The following is a 23678-nucleotide window of genomic DNA, read 5'->3' as shown; positions in this document are numbered from 1 at the left end:
CTCTTGTTTTAAATAATGATGGAAACTTTAATCCAGATCTTTCTTTGCTAAACTAAATCCCCAAAGTAAGTTGTTGGAAGTGCCTGGACTTAGTTTTCAGCTGTACATTGGCAGAAAGTCCTTGTTTCTGGAACATTCTTTTAAAGGGAAATTTCACAGCAACACTAGAGATTTATCTCCCAGTCTCTAGCAAGAGCACAATCATAAACATGGGTCTGATAGCTACAAAGGTGGGTGTATCTTATCCTCTGTAATTCTACATGATTCATTTTCTGCTGAAACTTGATGCTTTGGGATTTTTGTCATGGGGATGAGATCGGACAATTCGATGAAAACTGTCTGTCACAACAAAGGCAAAGATAATCTGTTTGCAGCATTATCTACAAAATGCCTGTCTCTTTCAAATCCTATGAGCAATAGCAAAAATAACATAGAATCTCATTTTCTATGTTTAATTAACTTTAAGTTTGTTGACTCACTCTAGGTGGCGTTATTACATATATCAGTTTGTTATTCAGCTGATGAACTGCAGGCAAATGCTGGCTAATTTTTACACTTCTGCAAGTTCATGGAATGGGAGTAGAGCATTCACTCCTTCAACCTGTTCTAGCCTTTTCTCTGGGTTGACTTTGGTTTAGACAAGTGACTGAGATCCAGTAGCCCTTGGTTGGGACTCTAATTTACATGCTTCACAATATTCAGTTGCCCACTCACACAATGTACTCTGCATTTTATAATAATGGGTCTGGGAGCTTACTAATGAGTTTGTCAGAAAACTTCAATAATGTGAGAAATATTATTTCACACAGGAAGATACAAAATTGAGCAAACTGGTCAGTAAGTTAGCTGAAAATGTGTTGCTGGAAAAGCGCAGCAGGTCAGGCAGCATCCAAGGAACAGGAGAATCGACGTCTCGGGCATAAGCCCTTCTTCAGGAACCCTGGTCAGTAAGTTAGGCCTATAATCTCCAGTCTCATTGAAAACCAGAAGATTCTGGAGAGGATTGAGAGGATAGGCACTGAGAGATTCTTTCCTCTGGTCAGGGGAATCTAAAAATACAGTCTCGGGAGAAGGGGGTCAATCATTTTGGACAGAGGTGAGGAAAACTCATTTCACTCAGAGGATTGTGAGTCTTTGCAATGTTCCTCTCCATGAGTGCTCCATTATTTAAGGCTGGGCTAGACAGATGGTTCACCTCTCAGGGAATCAAGGGATGTGGGGACTGTGGGAAAGTGGAACTGAAACCCAACTTTGACCATGATCTTGGGAATGGCAGAAAAGACTGCACAGGCTATCTGTGCTCCTGTATCATATGTTCCTGTGATTGACCATTTAGTTTGTTCCTGGCTGATCTCCACCTGAATTCCATCGAACCTCCATTGTTCCTGAGTTTCCATTGTGACGTTTTTGTTAATTTTGCTGGACAGTCACTCCTCAGCCATTGAGTACATTTAAGGCCATGATATAGAGGTGCCAGTGTCAGACTGGGATGGACAAAGTCAGAGGTCACACAAAGCCAGGTTATAGTCCAACAGGTTGATTTGAAATCACAAGCTTCTGAGCGCTGCTCTTTCATCATTCCACGTGACGAAGGGGCAGCGCTCCGAAAGCTTGTGATTTCAAATCAACCTGTTGGACTATAACCTGGTGTCATGTGACTTCTGATCGTATTCAAGGCTGAAGTCAACAACTTTTTTGACCCAAAGTAAATCACTGATTATAAGGACTTGGGTGGGAAAACTGAGCTGAAGAATGAATTGGAGACACCGGTGTTGGACTGGGTGTACAAAGTTAAAAATCACACAACACCAGTTTACAGTCCAACAGGTTTATTTGGAAGCACTAGCTTTCGGAGCATTGCTTCTTCATCTTTGGAGCAGTGCTCCGAAAGCCAGTGCTTCCAAGTAAACCTGTTGGACTATCACCTAGTGTTGTGTGATTTTTAACTGAAGAATGAAGATTTGAAGAACTCTTGAGTTATGGCCTACTCCTGCCTTTATTTCCTACATTCTTAATGTCCACACCTTGGGAGGTTTTAACTGAGCCAGTGGTGCCATATAAATGTAAACGGATGTGGGGACATCAAACTGCTGGAGAAATGAGAAATCGCAACAACAATTCATTACTTTGAAGCTCTAACCTCTGGTCCTGGAGGACCTGGTAAACCTTGGGGTCCAGGATCTCCAACTTTACCCTGAGGCAAAAAGAAAAAAAAACATGTCAGCAAGTCTTTCTGAATATCAGAAACATAGGAGGACAAAACTATTCTTCTTCAATCAAGTGCTTCAATGTCTAACATACAGAACATGGAAGAGTACAGCGCAGGAACAGGCCCTTCAGTCCACTATGTCTGTGTACTGAACATGATATCATTCTAATCCTGTCTGCCTGCACATGCTCCCTATCCCTCTATCTGAAGCCTGTTCCTGTGTCTGTCTAATGCCTCTTAAACATTGCTACCATATCTGCTTCTACCACCTCCCCTGGCAGTGTGTTCCAGGCACCTACCACCCTCTCTGTGAGAAACTTGCCTTACACATTTCCTTTCAACTTTCCCCCTCTCACCTTCAACCTATGCCCCCTAATATTTGACATTTCCACTCTGGGAAAGAGAATTAAATGCCTCTCATTATTTTATACACTTCTATCAGCTTGCCCCTCAGCCTCTAGTGAAAACAATCCAAGTTTATCCAACCTCTCCTTATAGTTAATACGCTCCAATCCAGGCAAATCTTTTTTGCACCCTCTCCGGAGCCTCCACGTCCTTTTAATAGTGTGCATACTGCACACAATGCTCCAAATGTGGCCTGACTAAAGTCTTATACAGCTGCAACATGACCTGCCAACTTTTATACTCAATGCCCTGACTAATAAAGGCAAGCCTGCCATACACCTTCTCTACCACCTTACTCACTTGTGTAGCAACTTTCAGGGAGTGATGGACTTGCACCCAACATCCCTCTGTATATCAATGCTCCTTAGGGTCCTGCCATTTATAGAATGCTTTCCTCTTGCATTTGACCTCCCAAAGTGCGGCACCTCACACTTGTCTGGATTAAACTCCAGTTGCCATTTCACTACCCAATTGATCTATATTCTCTTGTATTCCTTTGATAAACTTCCTCACTTTCCATAACTTCACCAATTCTTCAGTCATCTGCAAACTTATTAATGAAACCATCCGTATGTTCATCCAAATCATTGATATAAATTACAGAGCGTTCTGCAAAAACATGTGTTTCATTAACATGAATTGGCTAGAACATGATTGATGAATTGTGGACGCTGTTTGCAGAATATAAACTTTCTACTGAATGGGGATAATGATTTTCTATTAGCAATCTTCTGCTGGGCGATTTTCTATAGCGCAGGGTCACATTTTAGCAGAAAAACCTGTACAAGCAACAGAGATCCCAGCACCGATCCTTGAGGAACACCATTGGTCAAAGACCTCCAGTCAGAAAAACACCCCTCCACAACTACCCTCTGTCTTCTGTGACCAAATCAATTTTGTATCCAATGTACTAGCTCACTGTGGATTCCATGCCACTTAATCTTCTGGACCAGCCTACTGTGAAAGTAGCACGGTGGCTCTGTGGTTGGTGCTGCTGCCTCACAGCACCACGGACCCAGGTTCGATTCCACCCTCGGTGACTGTTAGTGTGGAGTTTGCACGTTCTCTCTGTGTCTGCGTGGGTTTCCTCCAGGTGCTCTGGTTTATTTTCACAAACCAAAGATGTGTAGGTTAGGCGGATAGGCCATGCCAAATTGTCCGAGGATCTACAGACTAGGGTGGGTTAGCCATGGGAAATGCAAGTTACAGGGATAGGGTAGGGGGGTGGGTCTGGTTGGGATGCTCTTCAGAGGGTTGGTGTGGACTTGATGGGCTGAATGACCTACTTCCACACTGTAGACGGTTCTATCACTCTATAAGAGACATTGTCAATTGTATTCATAAAGAGCACACAGACAACATCCATGGCCCTATCTTCATCAATCATCTCATGGAAATAAATCAACATTGACTTGAAGTTGGTGACCATACGCACGGTACCTGCAAGATACCAGTGCTGCCTCAATGGAGGGAGCTCTAACCCTTTCACAAGGTCAAGGTCACAGGCTAAGGATACACAGCAGGTCATTTCGGACTGAGGTGATGAGGAATGTCTTCATCCAGAGAGTGGGGTGCCTGTGGAATTCACTGTCTCAGAAAACAGATGACGCCAAAACATTGAATGTTTTCAAGGAGTTAGATACATACCTGAGGGCCAAAGGGATAGTGGAATATGGGGAGAGAGCAGAAACAGGAAATGGAGTTGGATGATCATAAGGATACAAGAAATAGGAGCAGGAGAAGGCCATTCAGCCCCTTGAGCTTCGGCTTTCGATCCCATCGTGACTGAGCTCACCTCGGTCTCAAATCCATTCTCCTGCCTGGTCTCCAATAGCCCTTCAACCCATCACTAATTAACAATCTGTGTATCTCCTCTTTGTGAGGCAGTGGGTAGTGTCTGTACCTCTGGACAAGAGGCTCTGGACTTGAGTGCCAGTCCAGAGCTGGTTGGCGATGGATGCTGTATTTGTGATGTTGTAAATGGCGGGCAGGGAGAGCACGGCAGAGGCTCCACAGGCAAGAGCCAACCACTGGAGAACTTTGCCCATCAGCATCGAGCAGCCCAATAGGAACCTGTGGCCTGGCCCTGAGAAACGAGGATGAGAGAAAAGACAGCCTCTATGGTTCCCCTCCATCAGTTTTATAGTTGTTTTTATGGGTTCTTTCTCAATTTAACACAAAGTTTGTTAATTTTACTACAAGTGAATAACGTATGAAGCCAAGAGTTAACCCGCTGAATCTGGGTCACGCTGTAACAAACTGAACACAGTGTTACAGTACCTGTGGTCCTGATTTCCCTCTCATTCCTGGTGGTCCCGGCAAACCAGTTGCTCCCTTAAAGAAAAGTCACAAAGGTCACATTGATGGTAACTGAAATGGCAGATCAACAATAACAGTTATTCTCAGTCAGCCTTTTCGACACGGCAATTAATTAGCAACAGAGACTGAAAGTAGTCAAAAGAACCCAGTGTTTGGAGACCCGTAAATCCAGCAGAGCTCTAGCCCATTGAGGGCCAGGCCGGGTGCAATCCAATGATGGAACAACGCAGGCAAGGCCACTTGAGGATGGTTCTCTGCAACTGTGGGAGAGAAGGGGGCCACAACTGGGAGGGAGACTGAGGGACTGTGATACTGAACAGACAGTAGGAGGTGTCACAGTTGAAAAGAGTGATGGATAGATATCTCGGACACAGGATGGACAGAAAGCTTATTGATCAGGAGTGGAGAGAGGGGCAGAAAATCCCTCAAGGAGCTAATGGGTGCAGACTCGGTCATCTCAGCTCACAAGGGATGCTGGAAAGGTGATTGCTTTGTCGAGCATTCAGACTTGTTTCATTCCTGACTTTCCCCAACATTAAGGTTTGTTAAGGTTCCATGAAGGCTGCCCTGGTTACTGAGTCACCTGAGTCTCTGGCAGAATGAATTCATTGGCACACTTCGACCGAGTGAGGAGCATTGATCCTGACCGTGTGGACCTCTCTCGGGCTGAGATTTATTTCCTTACAACATAGAACACGTGAAATGTGAAAGGGTTCAAAAGAAATTTACAAGGATGCTGCCAGGGTTGGCGGGTTTGAGCTATAGGGAGAGGCTGAATAGGCTGGGGCTGTTTTCCCTGGATGGACGGAGGCTGAGGGGTGACCTTATAGAGGTTTATAAAATCATGAGGGACATGGATAGGATAAATAGACAAAGTATTTTCCCTGGGTTGAGGGTGTCCAGAATTAGAGGTTTAGGGTGAGAGGGGAATAAAAGGGACCTAAGGGGCAACTTTTTCACATAGAGGGTGGTGCATCTATGGAATGAGCTGCCAGAGGAAGTGGTGGAGGCTGGTACAATTGCAACATTTCAAAGGCATTTGGATGAGTATATGAATAGGAAGGGTTTAGAGGGATATGGGCCAAGTGCTGGCAGATGGGACTAGATTGGGTTGGGATATCTGGTCGGCATGGACGGGTTGGACCGATGGGTCTATTTCCGTAAGTCTCTTTTATATCTTTCCCCTCTCACCCTAAACCTATGCCCTCTAGTTTTGGACTCCCCGACCCCAGGGAAAAGACTTTGCCTATTTATGCTCTATGGAATGCTCTGCCCCAGAAGGCTGTGGAGGCCAAGTCTCTGGATACTTTCAAGAAAGAGTTGGATAGAGCTCTTAAGGATAGTGGAATCAAGGGTTATGGGGATACTGATTGAGGATGATCAGCCATGATCATAATGAATGGTGGTGCTGGCTCGAAGGGCAGAATGGCCTACTCCTGCACCTATTGTCTATTGTCTATTTATCCTATCCATGACCCTCATAATTTTGTAAACCTCTATACGGTCACCCCTCAGCCTTTGATGCTCCAGGGAAAACAGCCCCAGTCTGTTCAGCCTGTCCCTGTAGCTCAGATCCACCAACCCTGCAACATCCTTGTAAATTTTTTCTGAACCCTTTCAAGTTTCACAACATCCTTCCAATAGGAATGAGATCAGAATTGCACACAATATTCCAACAGTGGCCTAACCAATGTCCTGTACAACCGCAACATGACCTCCCAACTCCTGCACTCAATACTCTGACCAATAAAGGAAAGCATACCAAATGCCTTCTTCACTATCCTATCTACCTGCGACTTTCAAGGAGCTATGAACCTGCACTCCAAGCTAGGACAAAGATCTCAATCCTGTCTATGCATATCATAATTTTATAAACTTCCATCAAGTCTCCCCTCAGCCTCCGCCGCTTTAGAGAAAACAACCCGAGTTTTTCCAGCCTCTCCTTACAGCAAAGACCCTCTAATCCAGGCAGCATTCTGGTAAACCTCTTCCGCATCCTCTCCAAAGCTTCTATATCCTTCCTGTAATGTAGTGACCAGAATTGAACACAATACTCTCAGTGCGGCCTAACCAAAGGCTTATAAAGCTGCACCATGACATCCTGACTCTTGTACTCAATTTTCCGACCAATAAAGGCAAGCATGTCATGCGCCTTCTTTACCACCCGATCTACTTGCGTGGCCATTTTCAGGGAGTGATAGACTCCTTGTCATGATCTTTTGTCTTGCAGAATTCTTTACAAAGGTGGTGAGGTGGGGCCAGGTGTGTGAGGTTCAACCCAGGAAGGCAGCAGAGAGTTGGAGATCATTGAAGCTCAAAAATGGAAATCCTCCCTTCAATGTCTCTACGGGGGAGAACACCGCCACTACTCATCAAAATTAGCTCATGGCATCTCTTTACTTTCTTATTTATTCCTGGGATGTGGCATATGTATGTCACTGGCTGTTTTATATGTATTCGAAAGTCGGAGGAGTTGTAGACAGTGAGGAAGGATGTGGCAGGTTACAGCGGGATATAGATAAGCTGCAGAACTGGGCAGAAAGGTGGCAAATGGAGTTCAATGTAGCTAAGTGTGAGGTGATTCACTTTGGTAAGAGTAACAACAAGATGGGGTACTGGGCTAATGGTCGGATACTTGATAGTGTGGATGAGCAGAGGGATCTTGGTGTCCATGTACACAGATCTTTGAAAGTTGCCACCCAGGTAAATAGTGCGGTGAAGAAGGCATATGGCGTACTGGCTTTTATTGGTAGAGGAATTGAGTTCCGGAGTACTGAGGTCATGTTGCAGTTGTATAAGACTCTGGTGCGGCCACATCTGGAGTATTGTGTGCAGTTTCGGTTGCCATACTATAGGAAGGATGTGGAGGCACTGGAACGGGTGCAGAGGAGGTTTACCAGGATGTTGCCTGGTATGGTAGAAAGATCGTATGAGGAAAGGCTGAGGCACTTGGGGTTGTTTTCATTGGAGAAAAGAAGGTTTAGGGGTGACTTGATAGAGGTGTATAAGATGATTAGGGGTTTAGATAGGGTCGACAATGAGAATCTTTTTCCACGTATGGAGTCAGCTATTACAAGGGGGCATAGCTTTAAATTAAGGGGGGGTAGGTATAGGACAGATGTTAGGGGTAGGTTCTTTACTCAGCGAGTCGTGAGTTCATGGAATACCCTGCCAGTAGCAGTGGTGGACTCTCCCTCATTATGGGCATTTAAGCGGGCATTGGATAGGCATATGGAGGATAGTGGGTTAGTATAGGTTAGGTGGGCTTGGATCGGCGCAACATCGAGGGCCGAAGGGCCTGTACTGCGCTGTATTCTTCTATGTTCTATGTTCTATGTATTCAATGCCTGTCCACAGTTGCCCCTTGAGAAGGTGGGGGTGAGCTGCCTTCTTGAACCGCTGCAGTCCATGTGCTGTGGGTTTACCCACAATGCTCTTAGGGAGAGAATTCCAGGACTTTGACCCAGCAACACTGAAGGAACGGCAATATTTTTCCAAGTCAGGCTGGTGATGGGCTTGAAAGGGGAACTTGCAGGGGCTCATGTATTTCCTGACCCTGTCCAATCAGTCTCATGGGAATGGAACCCTAGTGAGTTTCTGCAGTGTATCGTGTAGATAGTACACACTGCTGCTACTGAGCATCGGTGCTGGAGGGAATGAAGGCTTGTGGATGTGGTGCCAGTCAAGCAGCTGCTCTGTCCTGGATAGTGTTGAGCTTCTTGAGTGTTGTTGGAGCTGCCCCCATCCAGGCAAGTGGGGAGAATATTCCATCACACTCCTGACTTGTGCCGCTGTAGATGGTGGACAGGCTTTGGGGAGTCAGGAGGTGAGTTACTCGCCACAATATTCCTAGTCTCTGTCCTGCTCTAGTAGCCACTGTGTATATGCGATGAGTCCAGTTTAGTTTCTGGTCAATGGTAATCCCCAGGATGTTGATAGTGGGGGAATTCAGTGATACTAACCCCCAGACTGCCGATAGTGGGAGTTTCAGTGATGGTAACCCCCAGGATGTTGATAGTGAGGGATTCAGTGATGGTAACCCCCAGGATGATGATAGTGAGGGATTCAGTGATGGTAACCCCCAGGATGTTGATAGTGGGGGATTCAGTGATGGTTACCCCCAGGCTGTCAATAGTGGGAGTTTCAGTGATGGTAACCCCCAGGATATTGATAGTGGGGGATTCAGTGATGGCAACCCCTGGGATGTTGATAGTGGGGGATTTAGTGATGGCAACCCCTGGGATGTTGATAGTGGGGGATTTAGTGACGGTAACCCCATTGAATGTCAAGAATTAATAGTTGGATGATCTCTTCTTGGAGATGGTGACATTTATGTGGCATGATTATTACTTTCTACTTTTCAGACCAAACCTGGAGCTGAGTTGACCAATCTCCAACCACCACAACCATCTTCCTATGGGCCATGTATGACTCGAACCAGCAGAGAGTTTGTCCCTGATGCCCAATGATTCCAGTTTTGTTCGGGCTCCTTGATGCCACACTTGGTCGAATGCGGCCTTGATGTCAAGGACGCTCACTCTCCCCTCCCCTCTGGAATTCAGCTCTTTTGTCTATGTTTGACCCAAGGCTGTAATGAGGTCAGGAGCTGGGTGGCCCTGGGGGAACCCAAACTGGGCTCCACCAAGCAAGTTGTTACTGAGCAATGCTGCTTGGTAGCACTGTTGGTGACACCTTCCACCACTTTACTGAGGATGGAGAGTAGACTGATGGGGAGGGAATTCGAGGGTTGGATTTATCCTAGTAGTCCATGGGATGTGGTGTCACTGGACCAGCATTTATTGCCCATCCCTAATTGCCCAGGGAGTGGTTGAGAGCCACCACATTGCTGTGGGTCTGGTGTCACATGTAGGTCAGACCAGGTAAGGATGGCTGTTTCCTTCCCTAACGGACATTAGTGAACCAGATGGGTTTTCCCAACAATATCAACAACGGTTTCATGGTCACCATTGTACTCTTAATTCAAAATGACTAATGAATTCAAATTCCACCATCTGCCAAGATGTGTTTTGAACCCAGGTCCCCAGGTCTGGATTAAACGTCTAGCAATAATACCATGAGGTCACCATTTCTTCTTTTTGTGGGTCAGATATATCTGGACATTTTGTCGGGTAGACACAGCATTGTAAGTGTACTGGAACAGCTTGCCTAGGGGAAGCACAAGCCTAGGGGAGCACAAGCCTTCAGTATTATTGCTGCAAGGTTGCCAGGGCCCAGAACCTCAGCACTGTCCAATCCCTGCAACCGTTTCTTGATATCAATGGTATGTACTTGACAGGGCAGAGGAGGTCATGACTTACCACCTCATCTGAAAGATGGCACCTAATCTGACAGATTGGCACTTCATTCTGTCCACTCACTCCCTCTGTTAGGGAAGCATTCAGCCCCTTGAGCATTCTGCACCTATCAAAAAGATCATGGCTGAGCCAATGGGGGCCTTAATCCTTCCCAGCAGAACCACTGGCTGTCAAGGCATTTTCTGTCTCCCTCAGTCATGAAGATATTGAATCATCCTGCCTTCATTGCTTGATGGGCAAGTGGTTTTCAGTGATTCTCTATTCCTCCTCAGTCTCTTCTCAAAATGAGACTCCTCATCTGCCAGCCCTTCCTTCATTCCCAATATTTCCACAAGGAGAAACATCTTCTCCACATCTATGCTGTCCTACCCCCTCAGAATCTTAGCTCTCCCACAAGATTTCAGTGTACAAGTTGTATTCTCATCTGTCTGTTCAGAGATGTTATGACACAGCTCTGGAGCAGGTGAGACTTGAACCCAGGCCTCCTGACTCAGAGGTAGGGACCCTGCCACTGTACCATGAAGGCATCTCCTCTCGTTCTTGTGAACTCCAATGAGTATCGGCCTCACCTGCTTGTCCCCATCTTGTAAAACAAACCAAACTGACATCTTTGACTCTCAGCTCGTGGTCATCTGCCCAATATCACCGCGGTGTTATAATATCAAAGGCACTACATAAATGTAAGTCATTGCATACGTGTGGATGTACATTTTCATGTATCCTGTGTGTGCCCCAACGATGTATTGGTCTGACTGGGACTCTGCAGTGTAACAGGTCAAAGGTGACTCTCTGAGCTCAGCACTGCTGGAGGTGACTGCCAAACACATATCCCTCTCCCCCCAAAAACCACACCATTCACGGCAAAATCACTGATCTTATAAAAATGTTTCTTTCAAGAAACACTCATTTGTATGTGCCTTTTAAATAAGAAAAGTATACGTCCCAGTAAAAATCCATATCTCTTAAAAGAAAGAATCTTGTGAAATGGGTTCTGGTTTCAGAAGCTGTTTGCTTTAAACAAGCTGTAAAAACCAAGCAGCAAGTCCAATTCTTTCACAGACACGTTATTCTGATGGATGCTAACCCCACACTACCCTTTTTAACCAACTAGTTGTTGGGGGAAAGTGTAATGAACCAAAGTTTGAAAACTTACCCGGTCACCAGGATATCCTCGCTCCCCAGGTGCACCCAACACACCATGATCCCCCTAGACATCGTTCCATCAGAGAGAGAGAGAGAGAGGCACACACAATGACCCCATGAGAATTTCCACTTCACAAAAACAACTTGTCAAACGGCACGCTACATCACCGAAAACAGCTGCTTCAAACAGTTGACAGAAAATAATGAGTTTTTTCAGCTCCCCTCAGGCAAAACAATAATGGCAAAATCGTGGCCCATGCATTTAAAAATCATGTAACTGGTTTACAATTGAATTGAACCCCATTAGGATTTCTCTGAGTGGTGTCTGTTTGTTAATGTTTTACCCTCTAAGATATGAGGTGCAGACAAAATTAGCAAAGTGGCAGGAATCATAAAATTTTGTGAATGATTCAAACAACCCACAGTATGGGTGATTTTTTTTTCTCTAAATTATGAACTTGTGTAATTTGTAGAATATGGTTTTGAGGACATTTTAATCTGGAGTAATTCCACTCAGTATCTTAGATACAGCTGGTGTTTTAAATAACTTGCATGTTCTGCAGAAACAATCTCTTGCAGACACTGTGACTACATTACAACTGATGAACAGACATCTGATGGAGCCAATGTTTTGTTTTATATTACAATGTGGACAGACAACAATCCCAAAATCCCCAGCTCAACTGACTGAGAGAGAAAGAAAAAAAATCAAGGAAGAATCAATTGTAAAAGGTAAATGAGAGTTCCACACTTTGCTATTTATTTGTGTCTGGAAATACTTCGGTTTTCGATTGATGTTGTGGAAGGAATGAGTGCTCCAGGTGGAGAGATGGAAATTACAGGGTGCATTTTAACTAGGAGGTAGATACAATTCAGAAAGGGAATCTGGTGGATGGTTCTGACTCAGACAAAATCTTCCCAGCACAGAAACAGGCCATTCCGTCCAATGAGTCCATTCTGGTATTTATTCTCCACATGAACATCCTCCCATCGCCTCCTTATCTCACCCTTTCCTTTGATGGTTTTCTGCCCCATTTGAACAAGGAACAAGGATAGGCCATTCATCCCTTCAAACCTGCTCCTATCTTTACCCAGCCTCCCCTGATCGACACTGACAACATTCACCTCCACTATTCCCTTTGGGAGGCAGCTCCAATTCTCCCCATTCTCTTGAGGAAGAGATTTCTCCTGAATTCCCAGCTGGATTTATGAATGACTGTCGTACTTTTATGACTTCCTGTTCTGGCCTCTCCTTCAAATGGGAAAAAACAATTTACATTTACCTTCTCAGGCCCTTTTTTTAAATTTTAATGCCACCGTCAGGTCACAGCCTCGACTTTCTGCTTTCTAGGGAGAAGAGGTCCCGATGTTTTGGTTCTGTGTGGATGCTATAAATAGGAATATCGACAGACATCCTCAACCAGAAAGACACCTGACACTGACTCTTTATTGTCGACAGGGTCAGCATTTATTGCCCATCACTAGTTGCCCTTGAACTGAGTGGCATGATCAGGCCATTTCAGAGGAAGGCTTGTAATGTCACTGCACAAGAGCACTGCCCTGGGCTTAATGGCTTTCCATCTGAACTCTGACCCTTTCTTCAATCCAACTGTGGCCCTGTTGTCCATCCCTAATTCCCCTTGAGGACAGCAGCTGGTATACCTCTAGGACGGACTTCTACCGTGACCAGTAACATGAGACTTACCTGTACATGGGTAATGGTTCCAGTAACCTGTAAGGTGAGATTTCTGCTTCTTCACAAATAGTTTGGGATCACATTTAAAGTGCTACAAGGAGGAATTTAGGCCTGTCGAATCCTGAAGAGGCTTCTTTTACAGTAGGTAGTAGGCAGACACCTTGAAAATATTTAATTCAGCAACTGGACAAAATTTATAAACTCATAATGTATGAGGGAATCCTCAGGAGAGTACTCTGAATACAAGCACAGCCCTGCATTAATTTCAATGCAATGTTTGTGGAGGGTTACTTAATATGATGTACCTTCAGAAATGACTTAAGAGTTAGATTAAGTTTAAAATCCAATATAATCATGGCATTAGAAATTGGGGAGCTGTGCGTCTACATTCTGACCAAATAACAAATACCATACAGATCTGAAAACAATTTATTAAGAATGTTGCCTCAAGCTCATGCACATGAATGAAAGCAGAGCCCTTCCATCATTCTAAAATCTCTGTCACTTCTTCAAGAACAATATGGTTTCAATTGATGTTGGAGCCAGCCAGAAGTTTAAACTCATGAATGGTGTAAATCACATGACGTCAGACAAGGGAAGTCTGGAACCCATGAATTAAATATACTGTTTATCTTGTGGCATTTTCTAAGCACTGCAGGGGTAAAACACCTCACTTCACATGTGGTTTCTCTCCCTCTCTCCCCAACTTCTTTATGCACATTTCAACCCAGATTCTGCTGAGAATTACAGGGGGCAGGCTGTTTGAGCTCACAATCATTGTGCACCGATCCACAGCAACTTCCAATGACTGGATGGTGATGTGACGCAAAGCCACGATAATCCAGAAGCCGCCATCTATGATACACTGCTCTCTATCAGCCACGTGAGAACTGCCTCTCATTGTCAGACTCTCCATTTGCATGTTCCCACACCAGTATTGACGTACACTAACTCTCTGTAGAATGTTAGCACAGTTCTAATTTTCCACTACAGTCCAAGTACCTTTTAAACAATGTTTTCCGTCTTAAATATTTGTAAACAACCTCTCTGGAATTGAAGAGTTCTGAGGAAGGATCAATGGACCTGAAATGTTAACTCTGATTTCTCTCCACTGATGCTGTCAGACTGGTTGAGTTTTATGGCAATTTCTGTTTTTGACTCCAGAACTGACATTCCTTCAGCTTTGTTGAAACTTTATTGCTGGAACAGCACAGCAGGTCAGGCAGCATCCAGGGAACAGGAGATTCGACGTTTCGGGCACAGGCCCTTCTTCAGGAATTCCTTCAGCTTTCAATTATATAGGGAAACATTCTTCTAAATCCAAACAAAAATTTACGGATGTAGGCTTGCTTGCTAAGCTGGAAGTTTTGTTTTCATTAATTTCATGAAAATGAACCTTCTAGCTCAGCGAGCAAACCTACATCCAGAACCACAACCCGAGCTACAAATCTTCTCAAAACTCGCGAAAAGAAATTTATATTTCTAACTTTATCTTCCTGTCCTCTCTCTCTCTCTCATCTTTCTTTCCCTCTCTTTATTCATTGTCCTGCACCCTTCTGACATTCAGTGTGGTAATGGATGTTTCTTGTTTCACATTCTGTGGTGCTTATTAATTGTTTTTCAAGGAGCTGATGAAAATGGTAATTGTTGCTTGCCCTGTAAACACAGGTGCTGGGTGTCCTGTGAAATACACCGCTGTGGTTGGAAGCACATTCAACAAATTCCTGGAAAAATGCACTTTTTAGATCTACTAATTCCTTATAGATTAAAGCACCCAGAAAAAAAACAAGAGGGAAATATGTAGATCACCTTATCACCTTTCAATCCAGGTGGTCCAGCACTTCCCATCAGACCCTGTAGAGAATTGAAGAAAGAGACAATGAGATAGTCCTGTACTATCTGAAAGATATAAACCTCACCTCACAGACAATCCTTCTGAGATTCAAATAAAATCCAATTGAGGAAATGAAGAGGTGTACCTGAGGCCCTGGGATTCCTGGGAGACCGATTAATCCTGAAGGACCTACATCACCCTGTAAGAACAACAGAAAGTTGTGGTCAATGTCAGCAAGGTGTTCCCTCTGCTGTAAGACAAATAGACAATCAGTGCAGGAGTAGAGCATTCGCCACCATTCAATACGATCATGACTGATCCTGCAATCTCAGTATCCCATTCCCGCCCTCTCCCCATACCCCATGATTCCTTTAGCTGTAAGGACCATGTCCAGCTCCTTCTTGAATCTATTTAATGAACTGGCCCCAACAACTTCCTGTGGGAAAGAATTCCATAGGTTCTCCACTCACTGAATGAAGAAATTCTTCATCTCAGTCCTGAATAGCTTTCCCTTTATTCTTAGACTGTGATCGCTGGTTCTGGACTTCCCAAATATTGGGAACATTCTTCCCACATTACCCTTTTCAGTCCCGTCTGGATTTTGTATGTTTCTATGAGATCTCCATCATTCTTCTAAATTCCAGTGAATTTAAGTCCAGTTGATCCAGTCTTTCCTCATCTGTCAATCCTGCCATCCCAGGAATCAGTCTGGTGAACCTTCGCTGGACTCTCTCAGTAGCAAGAATATTCTTCCTCAGACTAGGAGACCAAAACTACACACAATACTCAAGGGGTGGCCTCACCAAGGCCCTGTACAACTGCAGCAAGACATCCTTACTCTGATACTCCAACCCTCTCACTATGAAGGCCTCATGCCATTAGCTTTCCTGCCTGTCTGCTGCACCTGAATGGTGGGACAGTCAACCTTCAGTGACTGTCCCACCATGACACCCAGGTCTTGTTGTACCTTAGCTTTTCCTGAACTGCCAGCATTCAGAGAATAACCTTCTTTCCTGTTTTGGTGACCAATGTGGGTAACCTCACATTTATCTACATTATACTGCATTTGCCAAGTATGTGCCCATTTAGCCAGTCTGTCCAAGTCATCCTGCAGCCTTACAATCCTCCTCCCAGCGCACACTGCCACCCAACTTAGCATCATCTACACATTTGGAAACATTTGGGCAGCACAGTGGCTCAGTGGTTAGCACTGCTGCCTCACAGCGCCAGGGACGCGGGTTCAATTCCTGCCTCGGGCAACTGTCTGTGTGGAGTTTGCACATTTTCCCCGTGTCTGTGTGGGTTTCCTCCGGGTGCTCTGGTTTCCTCCCACAGTCTAAAGATGTGCAGGTCAGGTGAATTGGCCATGCTAAATTGTCCACAGTGTTAGGTGTGAGAGAATGGGTCTGGATGGGTTGCTTTTCGGAGGGTCGGTGTGGACTTGTTGGGCCGAAGGGCCTGTTTCCACACTGTAAGTAATCTAATCAAACTCCTTCGTCCAAACTGTTAATGTAGTTTGTGAACAGCTGGGGTCCCAGCACTGACCCCTGTGGTAACCCCCCACTCATCACTGCCTGCCACTCTGAAAAGGACCCAATATTCCAACTCTCTGCTTCCTGTCTGCCACATCATTACATTACCGCCTATACCATGAGCTTTAATTTTCTTTACTAATCGCTTGTTAGCTGATCATGTATTTTTCAATTTGACCTGCTTCTTATTTCTGGCTCTTTTACAGATAGAGAGAGAGAGAGAGAGGCACTTGTATGTTACTCAGGGAGTGTGGGATAAACAGGCCACATCAGGATAAACATCACCAATATACTTCTGTCTTTCCAAATGCTTACTCCAGACTACTTACTCATAAGTGATTACAGCTGCTTATTATTACAAATATACATAAGCCTTTTTCACTCCCTTACCTTTTTCACTCCCTTACAGTGATCTGTGGACCTGCGCACCCAGATCCCTTTGCATATCAATACTCCTAAGGGTTCCGCCATTCACTGTATAATTTCCACCTGTACTTGACCTTAAAAAATACATCACCTCACATTTGTCTGGATTAAACACCATCTGCCATTTTTCTGCCCATGCCTCCTCCTGCTGTATCCTCTGACAATCCTCCTCACTATCCGCAACTCCACCAATCTTTGTATTGCAAACTTACTAATTAGACCAGCTATGTTTTCCTCCAAACCATTCACATAGATCGTGAACAGCAGAGGTCCCAGTACTGATCCCTGTGAAACACCACTAGTCACAGCCCTCCATTCCAAAAAGCATCCTTTCACTGCTACCCTCTGTCTCCTGTGACTAAGCCAGTTCTGTAACCATCTTACCAGCTCACCCTGATACCATGTGTTTTCACCTTTTGTACTGGTCTGCCATGCGGGACCTTGCCAAAGCCTTGACTGAAGTCCATGTGGACAACATCAACCACTTTTCCCTCATCAATCATCTTTATCACCTCCTCAAAAAACTCGACCAAGTTAGTGAGGCACGACCTCCCCTGCACAGACCCATGTTGTCCATTGCTAATATGCCATTGGCTTCCACACGCATATAGATCTTGTCCCTGAGAATCTTTTCCAATAATTTCTCTACCAGTGACATGAGGTTTACAAACCTGTAACTTCCAGGATTATCCCCACTATCCCTTTTACATAACAGGACAAGATCAAGGTGGTTGAGTTGATAATTGCACCTGTCCTCATCTTACCCTATCCCCTTAGGCTTCTATTCCTTCGGAGTGCTCAAGGACAATGAGGGCTGGGTCATAAATTCTGGCCGGCCATATTACAGCAGCTCAAGGAAATCAAAATCCTCCATAACTCTGAGCACCACAATCAAAATCCTCACATTTCCTTCTCAACAGGACGGAGAACAATCTCAGCATCTGCAGTTTCCTCTCTTGACTTCGCTGATTAAATCTGACATCTCCTCTCCAAAGCCTTGATGTCTAACATTAAGTGTGGTGTTTAGCTGAGGCCTAACAAGGGCCTTTGAAAGGTTTGACACAACTTTCTTACTTTTGTACTTTAATCTATCTCTCAGTAAAATCTCAGCATCATATAACGCTCTTTGTTACAAAATTACTCATTCAACATGGCATCATAGAATTTGCCAGTGCAAAAGGAGACTCTTCACGTCTGTACTAGCTCCTGAAAGAGCTACCCAGCTGGTTCCACTCTCCAGTCCTATCTCCATAGTCCTCTAACATCAACTCCAGCTCGCCTTTGGAACCTCCCGTGGAACCAGCCTCCCCCACTCTCCTCGGCAGTGCATTCCAAATCCCAACAACTCTCTGAGAAAAGATGGTTCTCCTCATCTCACACCAGCTCACTTGATGGCAATCTTGAAACTGTGACCTTTTAACCTTCTCTGCTTCAAGGACAATAAACCCAATCTCTCTAATCTTTCCTTGTATCTAAAAGCCCTCATTCCTGGGATCACTCTAGTAAATCTCCTTTGAACTCTCTCCAGGGCTTTAATATCCTTCCTTCAATAAGATGTCCAAAATTATACACATTACTCCAAATATGGTCTGACCAATGATTTGTAGAGGTGCAAGCATCACTACCTTGCTTTTATAGTCGATGTCCCCATTTATAAACCCAAGGATCCTATATGCCTTCTTAACAACTGTTTCAACTTGCCTGGCCACCTTCAATTATGCACGTGAACCCTGAGGTATCTCTGTTCCTGTACTCTCCTCATGTTTTGGAGGTGCCAGTATTGGAATTGAGTGTACAAAGTTAAAAATCATACAACACCAGGTTATAGTCCAACAGGTTTAATTAGAAGCACTAGCTTTCGGAGCGCTGCTCCTTCATCAGGTGGTTGTGGAGTGTAAGATTGGAAGACACAGGATTTATAGCAGCGTTCCAAAAGCTAGGTCCCCTCAAGTTTGTAGCATTGAGCCTGTATGTCTCTGTGTTTCTTCTTCCAAAATGCATTATCCCATATTTCTCTGCATTGAAATTCAACCACCAGGTGTCTGCCATTTGGCTAACTTGTCAATGTCCCTCTGAAGCTGCCCAGCATCATCCTCACAGTTCACTCTTCTCCCTGACTTAAGTATCATCTACAAATTTAGAGATGTTGCCCACAACACCCCTCTCCAAATCATTGATATAAATCAGAAAAAGTCACGGTCCCAACACTGATTCTTGGGGAACACCACTTTCAACTCGTCTCCAATCTGAGAGATACCCATCTCAACCTAACCTCTGTTTCTTATCCTATAGCCAACTTCTAATCCATGTGGCCAAGTACCCATCATCCCCAACATTTCTAATTTGATAACCAACTTGCCATGTGGTACCATATCCAATGCTTGCTGAATGTCCAAATGTACAACACCTACAGCATTACCCTCATCCACTGCCTGTGTCATATCATCAAAGAAATTAATTAAATTTGTAAGACACCTGCCTGTGTCATATAATCAAATAACTTAATTAAATTTGTAAGACACGACTTGTCTTTGACAAAGCCATGTTAACTGTCTAATTAGCTTATTTTTCTCTGTCTCTTTACCTTATCCTGCATTATGGCCTCCATCTGTTTCTCCACCACTGATGTCAAGCTGACAGGACTGTAGTTTCTCGAGTTATCCTTTGTCCCTTTCTTAAACAATGGTGTCACATGTGTAATCCTACAGTCTCCTGGAATTAAGAGAGGCCTGGAAAATTTCTGTCGATGGCTCCACAATTGCTTCCTTAGCTCTCTCAGCAACCTGGAATGCATCCCATCTGGGCCTGGAAACATCACTATCACTATACTGTTCAGTTGCTCAACGCCCATGTTTTCAACTCGGCCATTGTTACCATCTTCTAATTTGGTAAAGACACAAGCAAAATATTCATTCAGTACCTTTGCTGTATCCTTTGCTTCAGTAAATAACTTTCTCTGCTTGTTCCTTATAAGCCCCACTCTATCCTTCACAAACCTTTTACTGTTAATATGTTTGAAGAACATTTGACTTTTTGTTTTAGCACAGCCAGCCAGCCTTCCTCTTAGCCTCCCTTATTCCAGCATAAGCTTCTCTCCTGCCCTTGAGATACTCTTCCTGATTTCTACTGTGATTATTATTCTGGGGTGCATCAAATGCCTCCCTTTTTCTTCTTTATTTTCATGCTCATCATTTAGACCATAAGATATCGGAGCAGCAGGAAACCATTCAGCCCATTGAGTCTGCTCCAGCATTCAATGAGATCATGGCCTATTTAATAACCTTCAATTCCACCTTCCTGCCTTTTCCCCATAACCATTGACACTTCAATTGATTTTTGTTCACCCCTTAACTTTTCCTACTGTCATAAATATGGAGGAACAGATTTTTGAATCTTCCATTATGGTGGTATTTTCTTAGCCGTGTTACCAATGTAGCTAACCTTCATTTGGTTTAATTAATTGTTCCATAGTTCCAATTATTTATTCAGCAATAGAATGCCAAAATTGCAAACAGCAATCCGACAACTAATGATTTAGACCAGAGAGGTACATACGTTTTGCTGGACTGACCGAAGGCAGATGGATCAAGTTAAAATACAGATTACTGATGATTTCATAAAATGCATAAAAGAAAACATCTTTCTCTTTGTTCACTCGTAGGATGTGGGTGTCGCTGCCTGGTCAGGATTTATTGGCCTGGAAATCCTTGAGAAAGTGTTGGGGGTGAGCTGACTTCTTGAATCTCTGCAGTCCATGTGATGTAGGCAGAACTTAGGGAATGAATTCTAGGTTTCACCCAACGACACTGAGGAAACAGCGAAATATTTCCAAGTCAGGATCATGAGTGGCTTGGAGGGAAATTACAAGGGGTGGTGTTCCCATGAATCTGCTGCCCTTGTCCTTCTAGATGGAAGTGGTTGTGGGTTTGGAAGGTGCTGTCTGAAGATCTTTGGTGAATCTCTGCAGTGCATCTTGTAGATGGTACATACTGCTGCTACTGAGCATCGGTGGTGGGGGAGTGGATGGGGTGCCAATCAAATGGGCATTTATATATCACCTTTCAAAACTGCAGGACAACAGTAAACGCTGTGCAGTGAACAAAATATGTTTTGAAGGGTAGACACTACTGCATTGTAGGAAACACAGTGGCGAATGGACCAGCGAGAGGAACCTGGTCATTCACTCTGAGATGCTGATTCACGGATAAACCGAGTTCCTGACTCTTCCAGGAATAATGCCTCAGAACTTTCTGTGTAGCTGATGGAGCAGGCAGACTATTGGGTCTCATTAAAGAAACACATCAGAGTATGCAGTATTCCCTCAGTGAACACGCCGGTACCAACTGAAAATGTGTGTATGAGAGACTGAGGTAGGAACTGAACCCACAACCTTCTGAGAGAATTCAACCAACTGTTTTATGTTCAATCAGAGTTGAGGGGCAGAGTGGTGTTTCCTTATTCCTCTCCAAATATGGTCCAACCAATGAGTTTTGAACTGATGGGACATATTATGGTGCAACTCTGCAGCTGGTGGGACTCCAGCCTGGACTTTGTAGCCAACTTTGTGTTGATTGTTTCAGTGTGGAATCCCCACAGTCCGTGAGTGGCAGTGACTTCTGCAAGTGGAGGCCGATGTGTGAACTCACCAATTGGTGGGTGCAGCCCTATGTTATTCTCTAGCCTGGCAAGGCACCGAGGAAAACATCAAAACTAAGAGCAGGGAAGCTAGACCTCTCCCTTGTTACTCTCTCAGCCTGACGCTGCTGGGGAATTGACAGGTCTCCAAGAGAAATGAAGGCTTGCATTCACAACCTGAACAGCAGGTCTCACGGTCAGCCACTTAGGACTGAGCTGAGGAGAAATGTCTTCACCCAGAACTGGTGAGCTTGTGGAATTCTGTACCACAGGAAATGGTTGAGACCAAAACATTGAATGTTCTTGAGCAGGAGTTGGACATAGTTCTCAGGGCTATAGGGGTCAAAGGGTATGGGGAGAAAGTGGGAGGGGGACTGGGTTGGATGATCAGATCAATTGATCAGCTCAAAGGGCTTTCTCCTGCCCCTTATTTTTATGTTTCTACATTTATATAGCACTTGTCATGACCACTGAGTATCTCAGATGGTTTTGCAGCAGTTTTGAAGAAAAAAAATAAAGAGTTGCTGATCTTGGAGATCTGAAACAAAACCAGAAAGTGCTGGAAGAACTCAACAGGTCTGGCAGCATCGGTGGGGAGGAAGCAGAGTTCAGGTTTTGAGTCCAGCAGTTCTGAAGAAGGGCCACTGGACTCAAAACAATGATTCTGTTTCTCTCTTTACCAGAGCTGCTGAGTTTCTCCAGCACCATCTGCTCTTAGTACAGCAGTTTGGAAGTGGAACCCACTTTTGTAAGGTATTGTCTGATCAAACTGTATGGATGGTGCCCATAGGTGGGTGGGAGATGCCCAATGTAAGTCCTCATGTGTTGTCCCGAGTGCAGGATCACTCCCATTTCCTGACACATTGTACCGTGCCCTGAGGATTTTTGGAATTGACATTTCATCTCTCACAATCTTAAACTCATCAGGGTATCAATCTAAATTATTGCTAGACTATTAATCCAGAGACCCAAGTAACATTATGGAGACTCAAGTTTGAACCCTGCCAGGGCAGATGGTAGAATTTGAGTTCAATAACAATCTGGAATCAAGAGTCTAATAATAATCATAAAGCTATTGCCAATTACCAGAGGGAAACCCATCTGGGTCACTAATGTCCTTTAGGGAAGGAAACTGCCATGCTGACCTGGTCTGGCCTACATGTAACTCCAGACCCATAGCAATGTGGTTGACTCTTAACTGCCCTCTGGGCAATTAGGGACGGGCAATAAATGCTGGCCCAGCCAGTGACACCCACATCCCATGAATGATTTTTTTTTAAGTCCAGAGATGATCTGAATTTACAGTAAATCCAATCACCTTTTTTATGCAATTGTGGGCGTCATCAGCTGGGCCAGCATTGTGAACATGGTAGTTAGTTACATTCTTGAGCGTTCGGAGTGCCTTGCTTGGCCATTTCAGAGGGCAAGCAACATTCAAAAACATTGCTGTGGGTCTGGAGTCACGTGTAGGCCTCACTAGGTAAGGACAGCAGAATCCTTTCCCTAAAGAACATTAGTGAACCAGACGGGCATTCAATTTCACAGCCACCGCTACTGATACCAGATTCGCATTCCTGGTATATGGAGCATGTAGAATTTTAATTCTTCCCTTGCGCTGGTGGGTTTTAAACTCCTGTAACTACATCATTGGTCCAGTAATGTAATCATTATGCTACCATGTCTTGCAAAACTACACTGGCTCCCAGATGCAACACTTTGATTTGAATATTCCCACCCATGCTTTCAACTCCCTCAATAGCCTCACACCTATCTCTGTGACCTCCTTCAGAACTCTGTAGATCTCAATCAGGTTTCCCTTCAGCCTTTCCTACTCTAAGGGAAACAATTCCAACCTGTCCAGTGTCTCTGTCCAACTGAACTGCTCCAGCCCAGGCAGTGCTCTGGTGAATCTGCCCTGCACAGTTAGCCATCCTATCCCCTGCTTTAGAACAGAGCCTTAACAAAACAGCCGCAGTTTCATCCTAAAAATATCCAGACTCCTGTAAACATTCTGTTATTTCCTGCAACATAATTCAATTTTTGTCAAAACTCAAATTTTTCCCTGACATCCACATCTCAAAGAGAATTATATATTTTGGTGAAATAAACAGATCCTTTCGAATGTCTTCAGAACTCATCTTGATGTTCAATTAGTGACTATTCA

General features: G+C 44.3%; 1 protein-coding gene across 2 annotated transcripts in view; it reads right to left on the bottom strand.

Moving 5' to 3' along the window:
• Window positions 1-23678, bottom strand: part of col24a1 (collagen type XXIV alpha 1) — a 454588-nt gene that overhangs the window by 194819 nt on the left and 236091 nt on the right. For both annotated transcript variants that reach the window (XM_043698575.2, XM_043698577.2), the window contains 5 exons: window positions 15067-15120; window positions 14897-14941; window positions 11402-11455; window positions 4895-4948; window positions 2141-2194 (listed from right to left, as the gene is read on the bottom strand). In XM_043698575.2, the coding sequence (XP_043554510.2) occupies window positions 2141-2194; window positions 4895-4948; window positions 11402-11455; window positions 14897-14941; window positions 15067-15120 (261 nt within the window). The remainder of the gene's footprint in view (window positions 1-2140; window positions 2195-4894; window positions 4949-11401; window positions 11456-14896; window positions 14942-15066; window positions 15121-23678) is intronic.

This window comes from Chiloscyllium plagiosum, unplaced genomic scaffold (assembly GCF_037043375.1).
Source record: "Chiloscyllium plagiosum isolate Xiang-an unplaced genomic scaffold, Cpla_swu_hap1 HiC_scaffold_9, whole genome shotgun sequence".
In the NCBI taxonomy this organism is placed as follows: domain Eukaryota; kingdom Metazoa; phylum Chordata; class Chondrichthyes; order Orectolobiformes; family Hemiscylliidae; genus Chiloscyllium; species Chiloscyllium plagiosum.
The sequence above is the reverse complement of the archived record's forward strand: the minus strand, read 5'-3'. Positions and strand labels throughout refer to the sequence as shown.